At 49.6% G+C, this 16,248-nt stretch overlaps 1 protein-coding gene across 1 annotated transcript; it reads right to left on the reverse strand.

The window, feature by feature from the left end:
• Nucleotides 1-1,939: 1,939 nt before the first annotated feature.
• Nucleotides 1,940-8,243, reverse strand: LOC137851548 (lymphocyte antigen 6E). The gene is made up of 3 exons (XM_068672773.1): nucleotides 8,073-8,243; nucleotides 3,849-3,968; nucleotides 1,940-2,797 (listed from the first exon to the last, which is right to left on the reverse strand). The coding sequence occupies exons 1-3, from the start codon at nucleotides 8,122-8,124 to the stop codon at nucleotides 2,589-2,591; spliced, it is 381 nt and encodes a 126-aa protein (XP_068528874.1). The 5' UTR covers nucleotides 8,125-8,243; the 3' UTR covers nucleotides 1,940-2,588.
• Nucleotides 8,244-16,248: the final 8,005 nt, after the last annotated feature.

A 16,248-nucleotide genomic window follows, 5' to 3' on the forward strand; every position in this document is an offset into this window, starting at 1 on the left:
ATAGGAAGGAATGGACCATTGGAAGGAGTAACCAGGTCTCCCAAACTTTTTTGTAGCTTTATCCTATGGGATTGTCCAGTGTGGCATCTTCGGGATAGACTTGTAAAGGCGTGAACATGCACAAGGACACAGCTATGCTGATGGCTTTTAAAACGAGCTCTTTGCTTGCAGTAGAGCTGTTGCAAGGATAATTAAGTCCAGAACCAAGTCTATCAGGTAGCTACAAAGAAGAGCTAAAACCCTGTTGCTGGAAAGGCAGAACATTGTGGGTGCTGTCTTGGTCTCACCTGATGGCATCCCCATCCCTCTGATCCACAGTAATCCCACAGGAACTACACCACCTACTCACACCATGCAGCAAAGAACAAATTTACCCTGAAAACGAGGTTTCTAACCCTCTCAGGAAGAAGGCTTAGGCACAGAGAAGCTAGGGAACAGTAATTTAAAGACTTTTGCTGGCTTCTTCCCTGGCTTGCCCTGTGCTACCTGATGTGCATAGCAGAGGGCCAGACTCTGGGGCACAGTGAACATTGAGCCCTGTGGTCCCAGCAGGATTAAGCCCTGCTGACCCTGGCAGATGACAAAGGATGAGATAACCAGAGGAAGGCACATCTCAAGCCCAATGAGATAATGGAGCATGGTGCATTCTTACCAGACTCATCACCTAATTGCGGGTCATATCACGATGACCAGTAACTCCCGTTCTAAATGCCGTCATTAGCATCTATGTCACTTTAATTAAAAGATGGGGAGAAGGAAGAGGAAAGAACATGATAATGCATTTGCAGCTAGATGTCTGTACAACTGCGCACATACTTCATTGAAAAGAAGCTGCTCATTAGTGATTTAAGTGGGGACAGCGGTATGATTCTCAAGGTCAGGCTGGATGGGGCCTTGGCCAACCTGATCTACTAAGTGGCATCCCTGCCTACAGCAGGGTTTGGAGTTAGGTGATCTTTAAGGTCCCCTCCAACCCAGGCCATTCCATGATCCTGATTCCATAATTGAACAGCACATGCTGCTTGGGAGCTTGTTTTTTGGGCACGAAACGGGAGAAACATACGAAGGAGGGGAGGAGGGCAAGGTTGAAAAGTGGCAATGCTACACCCAACTTTTGCTGCTAGAGAAAAAAAAAAAAAAAAAAAAAAGCCCAGTGCACCTCTGATCAACCTGTGGAAGTGACAGCAAGTTTTTACCTAAGTTTATGGTCAATTTTGGCTTTTTTTGGAGTCTAGCTGGTAGGAAAAGATAATCATAAACCGGCACAATGCAGAGGCAGCAGGAGGACACATCTCCCCCAGGAGAGCTGAGAGCTTCCAGAAGCAACGCTGTTGAGAGACCTGGGAAGATCCTGGGATCTGGAGGACAGCAGGAATGGCAGGTTTGGCAGTGAAGTCACCTTCCGTAGTCCTTACACACACCATCAGCCCGTCCACGGGTTGCAGGTTGAAATTAAATATCTGACCTCTTTGCCTCAGACTTGACCAGATTTTGCAAACAGACCTGTTGCCCTGGATCATTTTAGGTGTTGCAGCTTTCTCCATTATCACCATCCCAAGTCTGTAAGCTGGGAAATCGAGGCACCAAGTCTCTGTAATAGGCAGACTAATTTGTACGGGTCCTGTTCCCAGTGTTAGGAGCAACGGGGTTGACTCAGAACCACGGCTGGCACTTGTCACTAAAATGCACCTGGAAAAGGCGATGCTTGAGAGATGTGAAAGGAACTGCCCATGGAGTGTTTTATCAGGGCCCACAGAAAGGTGAGGGACAGGGAGGAGGTGAGCTTGCTGCTCAGAGATGAACTGCTGAGATGGAGTACTCAGAAACCACTCGATAGGGTAGGAGGCCCTCGTGCTGTGCAAAACATTTGTATTTTCTGTAACAGTGTTCCTAATCTCTCTGGTGGCACCAAGGAAAAACACACAGCACACGTCCCAGCTCAGGTAACAACAGGAGCATGTTTATTCAGGTCTGGCACTTACAGAGCTCAGAGGGACAAGGTACACGTCATTTGTTTTCCAGAAAAAGGCAGCCCAGGGTTGGAAGAAATTTATAAAAAGAGACTCCAGCTGCAGGGGCCAGGAATGTGTCTCCCTTGGGGTCATGCATTCCCCGTGCCTGGGCCACCCTCGTGTTGGGGCACGCTGGTGCCAGGCATCTCCATGGAGGCAGGACCATCTGAACGCTTGACAGAACGGTGTCTGGGGGCAATCGTTTCGTGGTGAGTCCCAACCTTGATTTAAGCAACCTTAGAAACTGGGGGAAACAGGTAAAAAAGCAGAAACCCTTCCGAAACAATCCACCGGGAGGTGCAAGAGTGCAGCGGGGTAGGTCCGAAGGAGGAGGAGGAGAACGGTTGGGCCCAACCGCCCAGGTCTCTGATGCTGGAAGAGCATAAAGTCTGGGAAACGACCACCGCGGAGGCCTGCTGAGAAGTAGAGGATCTCCTTGTGGGCAGCGATAGAGAAAATATTGGCTAATGAGACCCGCGGCAGCCCGTGGAAGACGGGGCACCACGTTGCAGAGGTGGGCTCGCCGGGGGTGCCCCCACCGTCCCCAGGGCACCGGCTCTTCCTCGGCCAGCCCCATCACTCACGAGCCCTGAGGATGTAGAAGAAGCTGACCAGGATGCCCAAGGCCAGGACGGTGTAGCTGGCTTTCACATTGCTGGAGCCGCTGATGTTGCAGAGGAAGGAGTCGCAGCAGTAAACAGAGGCAGCCGCTATGCCAACGTTAATCCCGGCACTGGGGCAAATGGGAGAGCATCCTTTGGAGATGGACTGGCCGGACTTGCCACCTGAATTTCAGTGGGGAAGGGGAGAGGAAGAAAAAACAGAAAGCAGACGGGTTTAAAACCTTTCAGCCTTTTGATATATTCTGCAGAGGAAACAACAGCACCGAAAAAGCTAGAGTGTCATGTGCAGCTCAGAGAGGATGTAGCACTTCTCGTCAACCTCAGCCAGCCCACACACTTCGAGAAACACCCCCACCTACTTTCCACACTGCCCCTAGAGACCGTACAACCCAGGGACAGCCCTCCCAGGCTGCTGGCCAAAATTTGTCTGCCACAGCTCTGGTGGAGAATGTCAACAATCCCACTTCAAGCTTGACCCTGGGGCTCCTCAAGCTGGAGAGGGACTCGTGAGCGAACGCCACGTTACGAGCTCAGCTCGAGCTCAAGAAATAGGAAGCCATTAGCACCGTGTGCTAAGATGACAGGTTTATAAAAACTCCTGGCCTCCATTTGTGCATGCACAAGCCGCCCACATTATGGGCTCTGCAACTTGGGCATGCAACACTCTTCTCTCCGGCGTGTTGGAAGGAGAGGCTGAGGGAGAGCAGGGCAAGCCAGGATGGGATGCGAGCTCTGCAATGCCACCAGGAGACCTGCCAGAGCAGGCTGCTTATCTGGGAGACCCCCCGGAGCTTTCTTGGTGCTTTTTTCCTTCTATGAAAAGCAGGCATTTAGGGAGGGAAGCTGCAAGTTCCTGGCAATCCCACCACGCCTACAGAGGGCAAAAAATCACAGGCAACACAAGCTAGCACAGAGCAAAAGCAGGAAGAGTAACCCTGGACCTTTCCTGCATAGGAAGCCTGCAACACCCTCGACCTCGACTCTTTCACCAGCAATCTCCTCTCTCCACCCCTAAGTTCCCCTCGGACTCCTGGCATCAGTGCAGACACGTGGGCTTTAATGTGACTTGGTTTGGCAGCACATCTCTCGCAAAATGCCATTAGGGTGGTCCGACACAGCTGCCACACAGAACTTTCTCCTTTCTCCAGCCAGAGGAAGGAAAACCTTCGCGCACTTCCCCACGTAATCCCGGAGAGCAGCTAGGAAGACTCACCAAGTCCCACTCCAACGTACGTTGTCACACAGTAGTTTTCATTCTCCCCGCACGTGACAGGCTTCAGGCAGCCCCAGTTGGAGGATGCATCCGAGCAGGAAAAGCAGACGAGTGTGTGGGCTGCAAGAGAAAGGCATGGCTCAGTTAGGGGCTGGTGGGGAAACATCGCTGCTCAGAGGTCCCCACCTCCAGCACGCAGCACTCACGGCATCCAGCCACAGCCCGTGCTTGCTGTTCAGGCTGCGTCGATCTGTGACAGCCTTTTTGCCCCCCAAATTTGTCTGAGTGTTCAAGCACAAGGGATAAATTTTAAGGTTTTGGTTGGGTTAACTGCCAGCTAAAGCCTCAATGCAACTGCGGGTCAGCCTGGTGCTTCATGGCATGCTCTTATTTGCACCAAGAGCTGGTCCAAGCAGCGGCTGCCAACCCGAAGGCAGGTTCAAGCTTGCAGGTTGTATACTGAGATTTGGGCTTATTCACCTCTGCTACCCTGGACACCAATGGGAACTGCTCCAGGTGTGACTACAGGTTCGAGCTTTTCGTGGCCTGCCTTTGGCAGCAGGGCACAAAGCTTAGGCTACACTTGAGCTAACATACACGGTAGAAACGATTTCCCAGCCAAAGCAAGCCCAGCGCTGCAGCAAGACCTGCAAGGACTTGCAGTGCCCCATTACCCTGAGAGTCACAGCACTATGAAAGCATGCTGCTTTCAACCAACCTTTCTTATGTGGAGCAGAGGAAGAGCAGAGAAGCACGACTTCCTACAGGGCAGGTTCCCCAATGTGGTCAACCCTGCACCAGCAGGATGGATTGCACCGACTAGTTCCCATCCCACATCCAAGGAAGGGGAAAGATTGGGAAACAGCATTCAGCGGAGGGAAACGGTCGCAGAAACTGCCTGGACTAGTGACTCAGCATGGACTTGTGTATTTGGCAGTGGATGGATGATCTTCTCTGTATTTTACATATTAAGAGCTTCACATCCACTCTGCAATTGTTGACCTACATATGCAGACAGATCGGGGCCATTCCCAACACTTGACGGGCTCTGATTTTGGAGCCCTCTGCAAACCTTTCCGTGAGGCCCTGCCTTTCTCTTCTGTGTTTATAGGATCCAAAATGGAGGGGAAGCAAATTCAAGATGGGAAGCACAAGGTTGCCTCATTCCTGCTCCTACCCCTTCCAACCCCAGGACAGATTTTCCTAAGGAGGTGATGCTGGAGGAGCCCTGATAGAGCTCGCTAAGTCTTGGCAGTCCCTGCTGTGGTGTATTTTGAAGAGTAAGTTGGATAAATATTAATAACAGCTGTCCTGCTCCGCCACAGGCCTGCCTGACCTCTTGAGGTCCTTCTCAATCCTGTTTCTCTCAGAAAAATATAAAAAAGCCCTTTACAGGAAAATTGGAAAAAAATAACAATTGTGCTCAGAAGAATGACTTTTGAGCAGCCACGGCCAAGGCAAGGGATGAAAACAAAAACATAATAGCATATCTCATGAAAACATATTAAAGCTGGTTAGTGGGAGGTCCTGAATGTCACGCCAGAGTAGCCAGATGACTCTGGAGACAAAGCCAACACCACAACCCCCTAGCAAGAATTTCTTGGGCTGTCTCATACAGCCTTCCATGCTCATCAGTCTGCCAACGATCCTTGCAACAAAGCAGAGTTACCTGAGCATGCCAGCACGGCAGCCACAACCTACACAGCGCAGCCAGGATTACAGGGCCACCAGCTGAGTCAAAGGCCTCAGGTGAGATTCGTCAGTGGACGTTGCCCCTAGGAGAGGGGAGGAGGAGGGAGCCAACCACTGCATCTGCAGGCTGTTGTCATCCCTTGCTGAAACCTCAAAGCATTTCCATGCGTGGTATTTTTTGATCTCGTTGGCCAAAACTCAGCTGCAAACTCAGGCTGAGACCTTGAAGAGAAGCCTGGCTCTCTCCCTTTCCCCTCTTCCCCATGTCTTTGCACTCAAGTCTCAGGCGACCTGTCCCAAACCCTTCTCCTTGCAACCACCCTGATGGCAAACTGAGGCCCAAGGAGGCAAAGTGACTCATCCCACCTCAGGGGAATCATCTGCAAGCAGGAATGAAGTGGATTATAGGCTTCCCATGGACATTATGGCAGCACATGTGTCCCCGTATGTATTTGCTCACCATGCTGAATGCACAAGTTGAGCGGTGCAGTGCTATACATTAAGCCTCAAAGATTTCAGATGTGAACACATCTGAAATATTTGTATATGCAAACAAAAACGCCTCTAGGCATGACACTTTCTACTGCTAAATCTATATTCTTAACACTCTGTCCTGTCCACACCCTGTCCCTTTTCACACCTATTACCCCTTGCCTTAATGTAGACTAAATATTTCCAGGATGGGTGAGATGGGTGAGCCCTTTGGTATAGTTTAGGAGAGGAAACATTTAGTTTTAACTCCTGCTGCTTTCTGCTTAAGCAAAACAGATAACTAAAGGACCCACTGCAGAGTGGAGAGAGCAAGCAGGCTGCGTGCCTTAGACAGAAGGCACAAGAGGGGAGCAGAATTATTTTACGCGGCTGGAGCCAGAGCTAAGAGTTGGAGCTCAAGGCTGTAAAAAAAAAAAAAAAAAAAAAAAAAAAAAAAAAAGCCTAAGTCTGAACAATGCATAAGAAAAGCCTCGTTTTCACCAACTAGAGAAGGCAGTTTTCTTCAATGTGAAGAATGTATGTGTTTATTTGTTTGCTGTTCAGCTCTTTGGAGGAACAAAGGGCTTCCAACAGAAGATCATTTGGGGTAATTCCTCAGATAAGAGGTTGAATCCATTCTTGCAAAGAGCAATGCAGGAAAAAGGAAAAAAAAAAAAAAAAAAAGCCTTTAGGAGCTCGCTCCAAAGCTCAGCGGCCCCACTGAAAAATGCTGTTGCTTCAGCAGCAATTCCGTTCGGTCTCTATGTCAAATGTTCTTTCCTTTACATTGCTCTTAGACAAGATCCATATGCCAGATCTTCGGGGCACTTTGAACAGTGGGCAAAGCTTTTCTTAAAAAAAAAAAACAACAAACTCCCTGCATATGCTGGAAGTGTTCAGGGAAAAGGCAACCTGGTTAAGAAACCCTTTTGCTTGGCTGAGAATTTACTCTTATGCTGAAAGATATTTTTTTGGGGGGAGGGGGAGAGCATTAACCCTATTCCTGCCTGGGCCTGGACTGCCCGGCTGGAACTGAGCACACACCAGCTGGGCTCTGATGGAGACCCAGATCTTGGACTGCCAGTTGCTTCGTGGACCCCATGGAGAGGGAGGCACAAGAAGGGTAGGAAACAATTAGTTTCTTCTTATTGGTGTCCTCGGGAGGCAGGAAGGGTCGGTGTTTCCTGAGCCAGAGTCTCAGACGACCAAGAACTCTCCTGTTTGCTCTTTGTTTGGCTTCTCCAAGCAGTGACATATGGAAACAATACAGGGTTTTGCATAGCCCCATGGAGTTTGGAAAGGCAGAAATGGAGTCATGGGGATTACGGACCTGTGACTTGGCCAACTTGCAGTTTAACACCCAGCAACAGGAAGCACATTCTCCCCAGCTTCAGTGGCAGCCCCAGGAGTGCTCCACAGGGCCCTTTCCCTTGGGGGTCACCTCCCCACACACTGTTAACCCCAGGCTGTCCCTGTGGATGCTGGGGAACGGCAGGAGCCAGGGTCACAAGTGGTTCTACCCAGACTTTGCTCCATCTGCCATTGTCGGGGCTGGGCTCCATCTCCCCTCCACCCTCCTTCCCCTCGGCAGCATCTCAGCCCATTTCAGCGCCGTTATCCCGGCTCGCTGCACCGAAAGGGGGAGCGGAGCCATCCCTGGTCTTTGTTCGAGCTGCAACTGGGAAAAGCTCCAAAATATAGCCGTACACAGCTGGAGACACACACCCATATACATACATGCACGGAAGCCCCGAAGTTCCTGCTGCAAGGGGGACACTGCCGAGCGGCAGGTCTTGGGAAGACCCCCACCACCCCAAACCTCCGCCAACCCCCAGCACGGCTCAGTCCTGCCCCCCCAGCCCTTCCGCAACCCTCACCCCACCTCCCGCATTCTTCCAACTTCCAGAGCACCCATTGCAAGACGCAGCATCTCCCCCACAGCATCCCCCCCCTCCCTCAATAATTTCCCCCCGAACCGGGGGCTGGGCAAAAATATATATATATATAAAAAAAAAAAAAAAAAAAAGAGGTGGGAGGAGGGAAGCAGCCCCCATCTCTTACCTCTCTCCACGCACAGCACCGCAGCCAACGCGGCGAGCAGGAGCGCCTTCATGGTGCGGCGGTGGGGCCGGCGAGCTGCGCAGGGAGATGGGCTGCGCGCAAGGCTGGCGGCAGGGCTGGGCGGTGGAGGCGGGGGAAGGACACCGGCTCCTCCCAGCGGGCCGCCCCTGCGCCTCGCGCCGCCTTCCCCCTCCTGGTCCCCGGCCGCGCCAGGTTTCGTTTCCCCGATCGGGAGAACCGGAGCGGGGAAAGCGCCGTGTCCTGTCGTCCTCTCACCCCCCCCCCCCCCCACCAAACCCCTTGGGTGCGGCTTTTTATGCCCTTTTTATGCACTCTGGGTGACCGAAAGCAGGGCGGGTGGAGAGGTAGTTATGCTTTGGTCCTGCAGTTCGCTGATTTCCCTTCAAGGATTTTTCCTCCTCGCTTTCCGGTCGTCTCTGTTTCCGTTAGCAGGGGGACCCCCCCACCCCCCGCATGCGGGGCCTCACCCGTGCACAACGTGCTTCATGAGCAGCCCCCCCCGGCATCCACAACTCTCTGCATGCAGGAGGACCTACTGCATTGGCCTCAAGTTGCACCAGGGGGTGTTTACGTTGGAAATTAAGAGACATTTCTTCTCAGAAAGAGTAGTCAGACATCAGAACAGGTTATCCAGGGAGGTGGTGGAGTCCCTGGGGGTGTTTAAGGTAAGGTTGGACATAGTGTTTAGGGACGTGATTTAGTGGGTGACATTGGTAGTAGCTGATGATTGCAGCAGGTGATCTTGAAGGTCTTTTCCAACCTTAAAGATTATGTGATTTATGCCCCTGTACATGCACAGATCTCCTGTGTGCACACACACCTGACACATCCACAAGTGCCTCGTGTGCATATTTACCATGTGCATGGAAATCCCTGTGTGCAGGACCCCTTCATACATGGAACCCTGCGTACACAAACTTGTAGATACGCTAGACCCCTGCATGCATGATGCCTCCTCTTCATTTACAGACCTGCTGCGTGCACAGCCCTCTGCATGCAAGACCCAGGCAAGTAGGTAACCAACTTCCTGACCTGTTTACTGGAGCCCAAACTTGATTACATACAGAGGGCTGGAAAGTTTGAAGGTGCAGAGCCCAGTAGCAGGAGTGGTGTGGGATGGCCTGGAATGCTTGACAGGACAGATCTTCAAAGCATACGGTGGTCTACCAGAAAGCTTGTCAGGAGCAACCCCGGTTCAGCTGAGCAAATTCGGATTTTTTTAGAAATTTTTCAAAAATAGCAAAGCTCTTCAGAAAATGAGCTGGACAGAGAGTACTGGGGGAGGGAGCTTGTGAAGTTGGCTGCTGAGGGAGCCTGGGAATGCAAGTTTGACAAACTCTGTATACCACAGATGGGTTTAATTCTGCAGAATCAGCATTCCCTGGCAAATGTGCCTGTCGGAAGAAATTCCACCTCCCATGTTTTCAGAGTGCATTCAGAAACCTCTACTTGGAAATCAAATCCATGCCTGCAAGCTCCCACTTCCCCCATCTCTCTTAAGACTCATTTTTAATTCTCATTGCCGGTTATTCTAGCAGGAACTGACTGAGAGTGGTGCTTTTCTGTGGTCTAATACCTTCCACTGAAATAGGCAGCTGGGACTGTTTCATTCTCTGGTTTGCAACTCAAATGCCAAAAATCTGGGAAGTTTCAACTTTGTGGTAGCCTGAGTAACTGTAATTCAGCCTGTCTGTGCACCATCATTCAGATAAACTCACAAGATGTCTGTGTCACAGAGTGCCCAACAACCAAGTTCAACTTTTGTCTGTAAGAGTCAGTCTGGCTTTTTGTGGCATACATGTGAGTAACTTCATGGCATGTCAGCTTTGGGGTGCAGCATCAAAGGTTTAATTTCTGGGTTTCGGGAAGGCATAGCATGCTTTTTTCTGCTCCCCTGTTCCTTTGGTGTCTTGTAGGCTCCCCCCATCCCAAGCAGACATGGACAAAGGCCTACAACTTTCTAGTTTTCTTCCTCCCCAAACCCCAAATCTAATATTAGCAGTTCCACTGCTTCATGGATAGGATCCTGTCTACTTCTGGAAAGGAAGAGAGAGGACCTCAGAGTGACAGGACACAACTCATCACCGGATCTGTAGTCATCCTGGTAATACTGAAATGTCTGGGCAGGAGCAGCAATAATTACAGGATACTTACAAGTGGAGCAGGTGGGCAGAGTACCTAGGGACCAGTTTTGCTGTGGTAGATGGCATGGGAGATGTAACCAGGGAAGGAAGCCCTTTCGAAAGCTCACTGGTCTAAGTTCACACCTCCCACCTCCTTACCAAGGCTCTACTGGGGGAGCAGTCTGCAAAGCTCAACACAGCACCTGTCTGATGGCAGGCCTGTTCTAGAGTAAAATACAGCAATGATCCAGCCTTGCAGGCTTGGGGCTTGTTGGATGGCTTTGCTGAATGGCTGTGTTCCAACTGTGAAAGCAAGGTAGAAAAATAATCCTTCAGAAGAAGAGGCAGGCGATAAGAAAGGCAGCAGGAATGTGGCCTGTGCAAGGGAAAGGTGGGTGCAGGTAAAAAGATTTGTTCAAGGTAAAAGGAAACGGAGAGGCGGCTGGAACTGAAAACAAAGTGATGCTAGGGTAAACATTACGTGGCTTGCTTGTGTGCTGGGGACAAATGGCTAGTTCTAAAATAAGGAAATTAAGATAATGGCAGCTCCCTTCACGGGTCAAGAGAGCGGGTTAGCAGGGATCAGTGCAGCAATTAAAACAGGAATTACTAGGTCTGCAAGGCTTCACTGCTGAACTGACGTTTCGGGAGTTTGAGTTTGAAATGTGGGCCTGCTAAAAGCTTGCTAAGCATCTGTAGAGACAAGTGGCATGCAGAGGGCTTCCTTCACCACCAATTTTCTGTTTCAGGGCTTGTGGGGAACTACCTAAACCTGGCACAAGAGGCTCTGTGAGGCACCTACACCCCAATGGAGTTTGCAAATGAGGTGTTTCCCCTGCTTAGTGGAGCAGAAGGGGCTTCACAGAGCAAATCTGCTAAAGCCACTTTGCATAGATTCCACAGGAAGGGCACAACCTCCTTTCTTTTCACTAGTTACATCATTCTCTGCAGGTTAGGAGAAGAGCTCAGACTTCTGGGTTGCCAGAGAGGATAGGGGCTGCTCTGTGGAAGAGTCCTGTCCCACCTGCCAAAGGTGTTAGATGTTGATATTGATTTAGTAGAGAAGAGGGCCAGGAGGACACAATTTGTTCTTTAGCCTGGCATTTAGGTCCCTTGCCTGGGAGAGCAGGAGACCAGGATCTTCATCCCTGGTGCAAGGTGTGTTTCCCCCAGACAGACAAACCTCTTTGCCTGGAGCAGTCTGCTGCAAGGTAGCATGGCATAAAACCTCTCTCTGCTCTATCTGCTGCCACAGCAAATGGTGCTGGAGCCATGATGCACCATCCCCGGGGCTTCCACTCACACCATCCAGCTCCACCTCATTGGGTTGATTTCATATCCCAGCCCCATCATCCCACCCCTGGATGTTTCTCCTCCTGAAACCCCTGTTGGCTGCTCCAGAACAGAGCTTTCCAGCAGATCTTCAGGCACATTCATCCAAGGGAGCTCCAGACAAAATATTTTTTGTTTGTTTATTTCCTTCTTTGTTTTGCATTGGAGTTTCTTTGGGTCTCCTTGCTCACTGTCCTCTGTCACCTTGACACATCAACATCTTTGTTGTCCTTGTCACCATGCCACTTTTTCCTGCAGCCCGTGGGGACACACCTGAGACACCTGTCAGCTGCTGAGGTTCCTGAAAAAGTGTGTGTCTAATCAGGTGGATCTTCGGGCTGCAGCATCTGCTAGAATAAGACCTTCATCTGCTCACTCCAAGAACAACCTGCAGTCACAGTCAGGCTGTCAGTTTTATGAACTTTCATTTCTGGTTGATATCAATATTTCGTATTTTTCCTTCTTTCCCAGAACTCTTAAGGTGAAGGTGGTCCCCTGGCTGCTGCATGCTGAATCGGTATCCGAGAAATCACTCTTACTAATTTGGGTCTGCATGACTCACCCCTTGTCTTGCTTATTTATTTAAGGCTTTTGACAGGAAAAGAACTGCGAAGCTTAATACAGAGGTCAGGACTCAGGCAAAAAGTTAAGCTCTGGGTGCTGCTGTGATTTCTCCACTTTGCTGGGAGTCTGCTGGAGGATACGTCCCTGTCTGGTATGACCAGGCTGCCTCCAAAGAAAAGTTGCTCGAGAATTATGCCCTCCAGCATTATAAACTGACTCCTCTGCCCAAGCCTGAGCCTTTTGTCCTTGCCTGGACTATGTAGTAGGGGTGCATTTCTCCAGCCGTGTCCTGAACAGACCTTGTACCTTTACCATCAGTATTGTAACTCATCTCCTAGATGGCCACTGGACTTGAGTTGTGGCCTTGTCTCCAGTCCTATCTGCTATCAGGCCTTGGACCTGTGTAGTAGGTATACCCATCTTCAGTCCTATCTCCATCCCCTGGGTGAAATTTGGACCCATGCTGTGTAGCTTTCTTTCCATTCATGGCTTCTTTTAAACCACCAGTGAGGTTCTGCAGCCCCCTGCAATGGTTCCTGTGCAGGGGGGGCCTCATCTCTCCAAGCCAAGACCTAAATGCCTGGTTGTTTGGGGGAGGGAAGAGGCATTCCAGACCCTTCCCATCCCATCCACCAAAAATGTGCCTCTTTAAACAAGCAATCTGGCAGGCTCCAGGGAGGCCACATGGACCACACTGAATCTGTAAACAAGGTGCTGGACTAGTGGACTTTTGCAGTAGAAATCCTAAATTAGGCACAAATGAAATACAAATGGATATGATGTGTTCGTGTGTGTAAGCACCTAGAAGAAATGGCAGTGCAATGGTTAAGCGGAAAGGCGTGTGTTTTCTGCTCTAAGCATTCAGTATCTGATTTCATTCAAATGAAGAGGACCAAGGAACTGACCTTACATAAAAGAATGGAGAACAGGGTGTGAGCCATAAAACATCCAGATAAAGAAAGCAAATGAACTGGGAAATTCACGATTTTTTGCCTAGAAGAGGCAAAATAAAAGGGGAAGTGAGCCAAAACAGCATCCTCCCCTCTAAAGGCCAACAAAGGCAAATCCAAAATCAGTTTGTTGTGCTCTGCCAAGAACCTCAGAGCCATGATGAGTACTTCATAGCTGTCATCTCTTGTCTAAGTGTGGCATAGAGGTAACATTGGCCAGATCTCCCAGGCACACACGTGTGTGAGAAAGCGATCAACTTAAATCTCTAAGAATAAGTGTGAGAGGGCAAAATCAACTTTCTTAGAGATTTTGTATGATTTTTTTGTTTTTTCTCCCAGAAAATATTGCACTGAGTTTTATTGCACTGTAGATGACGGCAAGGAGTTTCTTGTTCCCGGGAGCAGAGTCTGCAGGTTATCTAATTACTGATTACATCTGGTGCTGGATCAGGCCCTGGAGCCAGGGGCAGGTCCCATGTGAGCTGTTGTGAGCACCAGGCACAGAGCCAGTGCCTGCTTCCTGGCCCTGCTGCACCAGGACTGATCCCCCTGCCATGCATGATGAACCCCATCATGCATGGTGAGGGTGCTTTGCATGGTGTTTAAGGGTTTTCTTGGATGAAATAAGGAGAAAACCCTACGTCACTCACGTTATGCAGAGCTCTCTCCACTCGTTGGCTCAGCACATCTAGAACTTGTACTGCCGACTGAGGTCCTGGGAAGCCTGGAGGTGTTCTGGGAGGTTGAACACATTTTGAAGTGATGTTCCTACATGATATCAGTGGAAGAGCATCTTTGTGTCATGTTTGGTGTTAGGCACTGGTGTATAAAAGTCAAGCCTGAACAGCACAGTTATGCTGTAATGAAGGAAAGGTGGCCAGCACCCTCAGCATCTCCATGCCAATGATAGAAGGGAGATGGAGTGGGCCAGGAAAGGCAAACGAGTTCATTCTCTATCCCCAGTTCATTCTCCATCCCTATCTCCCCACTAATGGGAGGACAATATTTTCCATTGTGCTTTGATGCACCTGGATAATGATGCTCAAGCTGCTGATGCCGGAGGCAGTTCTCCCAGCAATCGACTCCAGCTCTTCACCATCCCTTAGATGTGAAAGAACTTTTCTGATCCTATCTACAAGGTCCTTTTGTGGCCATGTGAACCAATCCTAGAGCAAAACCGGGGAGAAGGCAGCAGTCCAGGTGGAAGGATCTCATCTCATCACACTCCAGTTTATGCTTCCCAGTGCGAAGTATGCGACTTTTCAATGGACTGCAGAATTCTATCAGAATTCTATCTTTTTCTTTTTCTGTCCCAGTTCCTCCCCTCCCAGTTTGACATTTGTTAAACTTGTGATCTCTTATAGCACCCATTACTACTTCTTTATTTTTGCTAAATTGCTTCAAGGGATATTTCCTCATCCTGTATTTGTGCAGATAACGGGTCTGCACTAACTGCAGAGCTTTGTGTTTATCCTTACCAAACTGCATCCTCTTTCTCAGACCATCACTTACATTTACCAGAATGGCCCAGAATTCTCTGACTTGCAGATTTTACCAGTTTGTTGCCTGCAAGCTCGTTCAACATATTCTCTAATCCATCATTTGAACTCTTAATTACAATATTGCATCATACCAGAGCCATGGCAAGCTGCAGAGAACCCTGTTTGATAGATCTTTTTGCTTTGACAGCAAAGCCATTGACAGTTATTTGCTTGTGACTTTAGCTAGACTGCATTTTCTTAGCTTGCTTATAAGACAGCCATGTGATACAGTGCCAAAAGCTTTATTAATGCTGAGGTATGTGACATACCACTTTTACCCTAACTACAGATTTTGCCACCTTGCCGCAGGTGGGAATAACACCCATCTGTCACAAGGCTCTTGCTGTTCGTTCCCATCTCCTTGATAGCCCCTGCAGCATTACAAATGGTTTGGTGATTTATTTCAAATATTTTTTTCCCATCCATGGGGCCTGGGCTGACTGCTCTGTATTTGCCCAGTCTCCCCCATCCCCTTCATGACAGTGGGTGCAGCATTTGGAGGTATCCAGTCTTCTGCAATCCCCAGATTTTCCTCTTGTAAAGACACAGGAACAGGTAAAACAGGCTGGGTTTGGTTGCTGTGATGCCAAAGATTAATTTTCCCACTGCCTCTATGCCTGGTCACCACTTAGCCTGGCTAATATCCCTTACTGCTGTGCATATTCATACTGGAAAAGCCACCTTTCCTTTGCTCAGGCCTGTGGCCTGCTTCCTTTTAATGTTCTGGGTTTTGATGTGTTCGCTAGCTCAGCTGTGTTGATCTTAGGAACACGAGCAGCAGCAAAACATCTCCATGTTAGATGTGGTTGGTCTCCACCTGCTTCCCCTGCACTGTGCACGTACTGCAGGGTGCAAGAGAAAACATCTCTGAGTCTGGGTGTGGAACTCAAAGTTGTTGGGGTTGCAGAGCAGATCCTGTGCTAAAGGAGCACCTCGAAGCACCGTCTAGATGTCTGCTCCCAGCAAGTTGCAGCTAATCCTGCAGCTAATCCTCTTCCCTCTTTGTTTCTCTCAAAAAGTTTCTGTGATTTCCCACTCAGAGCATCAGCTTTAACAAAGTTCCTTCATAAATCCTACCCATGTGCTCACTGGTTTTGACTTTGGCTCCTCATTCACAGCCGTGGGCTTTCAGTCCAAGAGCTGGATGGGTGCTGGTGTGTCTGGTAGAGCAACTGGGAAATCCTTTTAAACACAGGGAAAACCTGGAGGCACTTCACCTGCGGAGGTTTGATCAGCATAATCCTGGTATGATCAGGTGCTCTGGCATCCAGAAATTTCAGGAAAGAAGGGAGTTTCCTCTAAATTTGTAGATAGGGAGACCTCGAAACTCCTCTGACCCTTTTATTCTGCTGGAGCATCCGTTTGGGCGCTGTCAACAGGAAGCACTGAAGCCGGTGTGGCGAAGAGGAAGGGAAGGCAGCTGGGGCCTGCAAGGGGACACGTAGCGATAAATGCAGAAATCTGCTGGCAGGAGAAAGTCCCTGTAAGCAGAACCAAGCAGTTCCTTTAAAGAGTGCCTGCTTATCAGGGATCCCGGCACAGAAGTGGAAGACCACAAAGGGGAGTCCTCAGTAACAGCTGGTGGGTTTTAAGAAGCCCACCTTGCCCTCCAGACCCTGCAGCACTGCTGCTGTGGCAGATACCT

Source organism: Anas acuta, chromosome 2 (assembly GCF_963932015.1).
Source record: "Anas acuta chromosome 2, bAnaAcu1.1, whole genome shotgun sequence".
NCBI lineage: Eukaryota > Metazoa > Chordata > Aves > Anseriformes > Anatidae > Anas > Anas acuta.

Coding starts and splice junctions, on each gene's coding strand:
- LOC137851548 (XM_068672773.1), bottom strand. CDS start 8,124: ATGAAGGCGCTCCTGCTCGCCGCGTTGGCTGCGGTGCTGTGCGTGGAG. Junction 3,969..8,072: donor GGTGCTGTGCGTGGAGAGAG/GTAAGAGATGGG, acceptor TTTCTCTTGCAG/CCCACACACTCGTCTGCTTT. Junction 2,798..3,848: donor GTACGTTGGAGTGGGACTTG/GTGAGTCTTCCT, acceptor ACTGAAATTCAG/GTGGCAAGTCCGGCCAGTCC.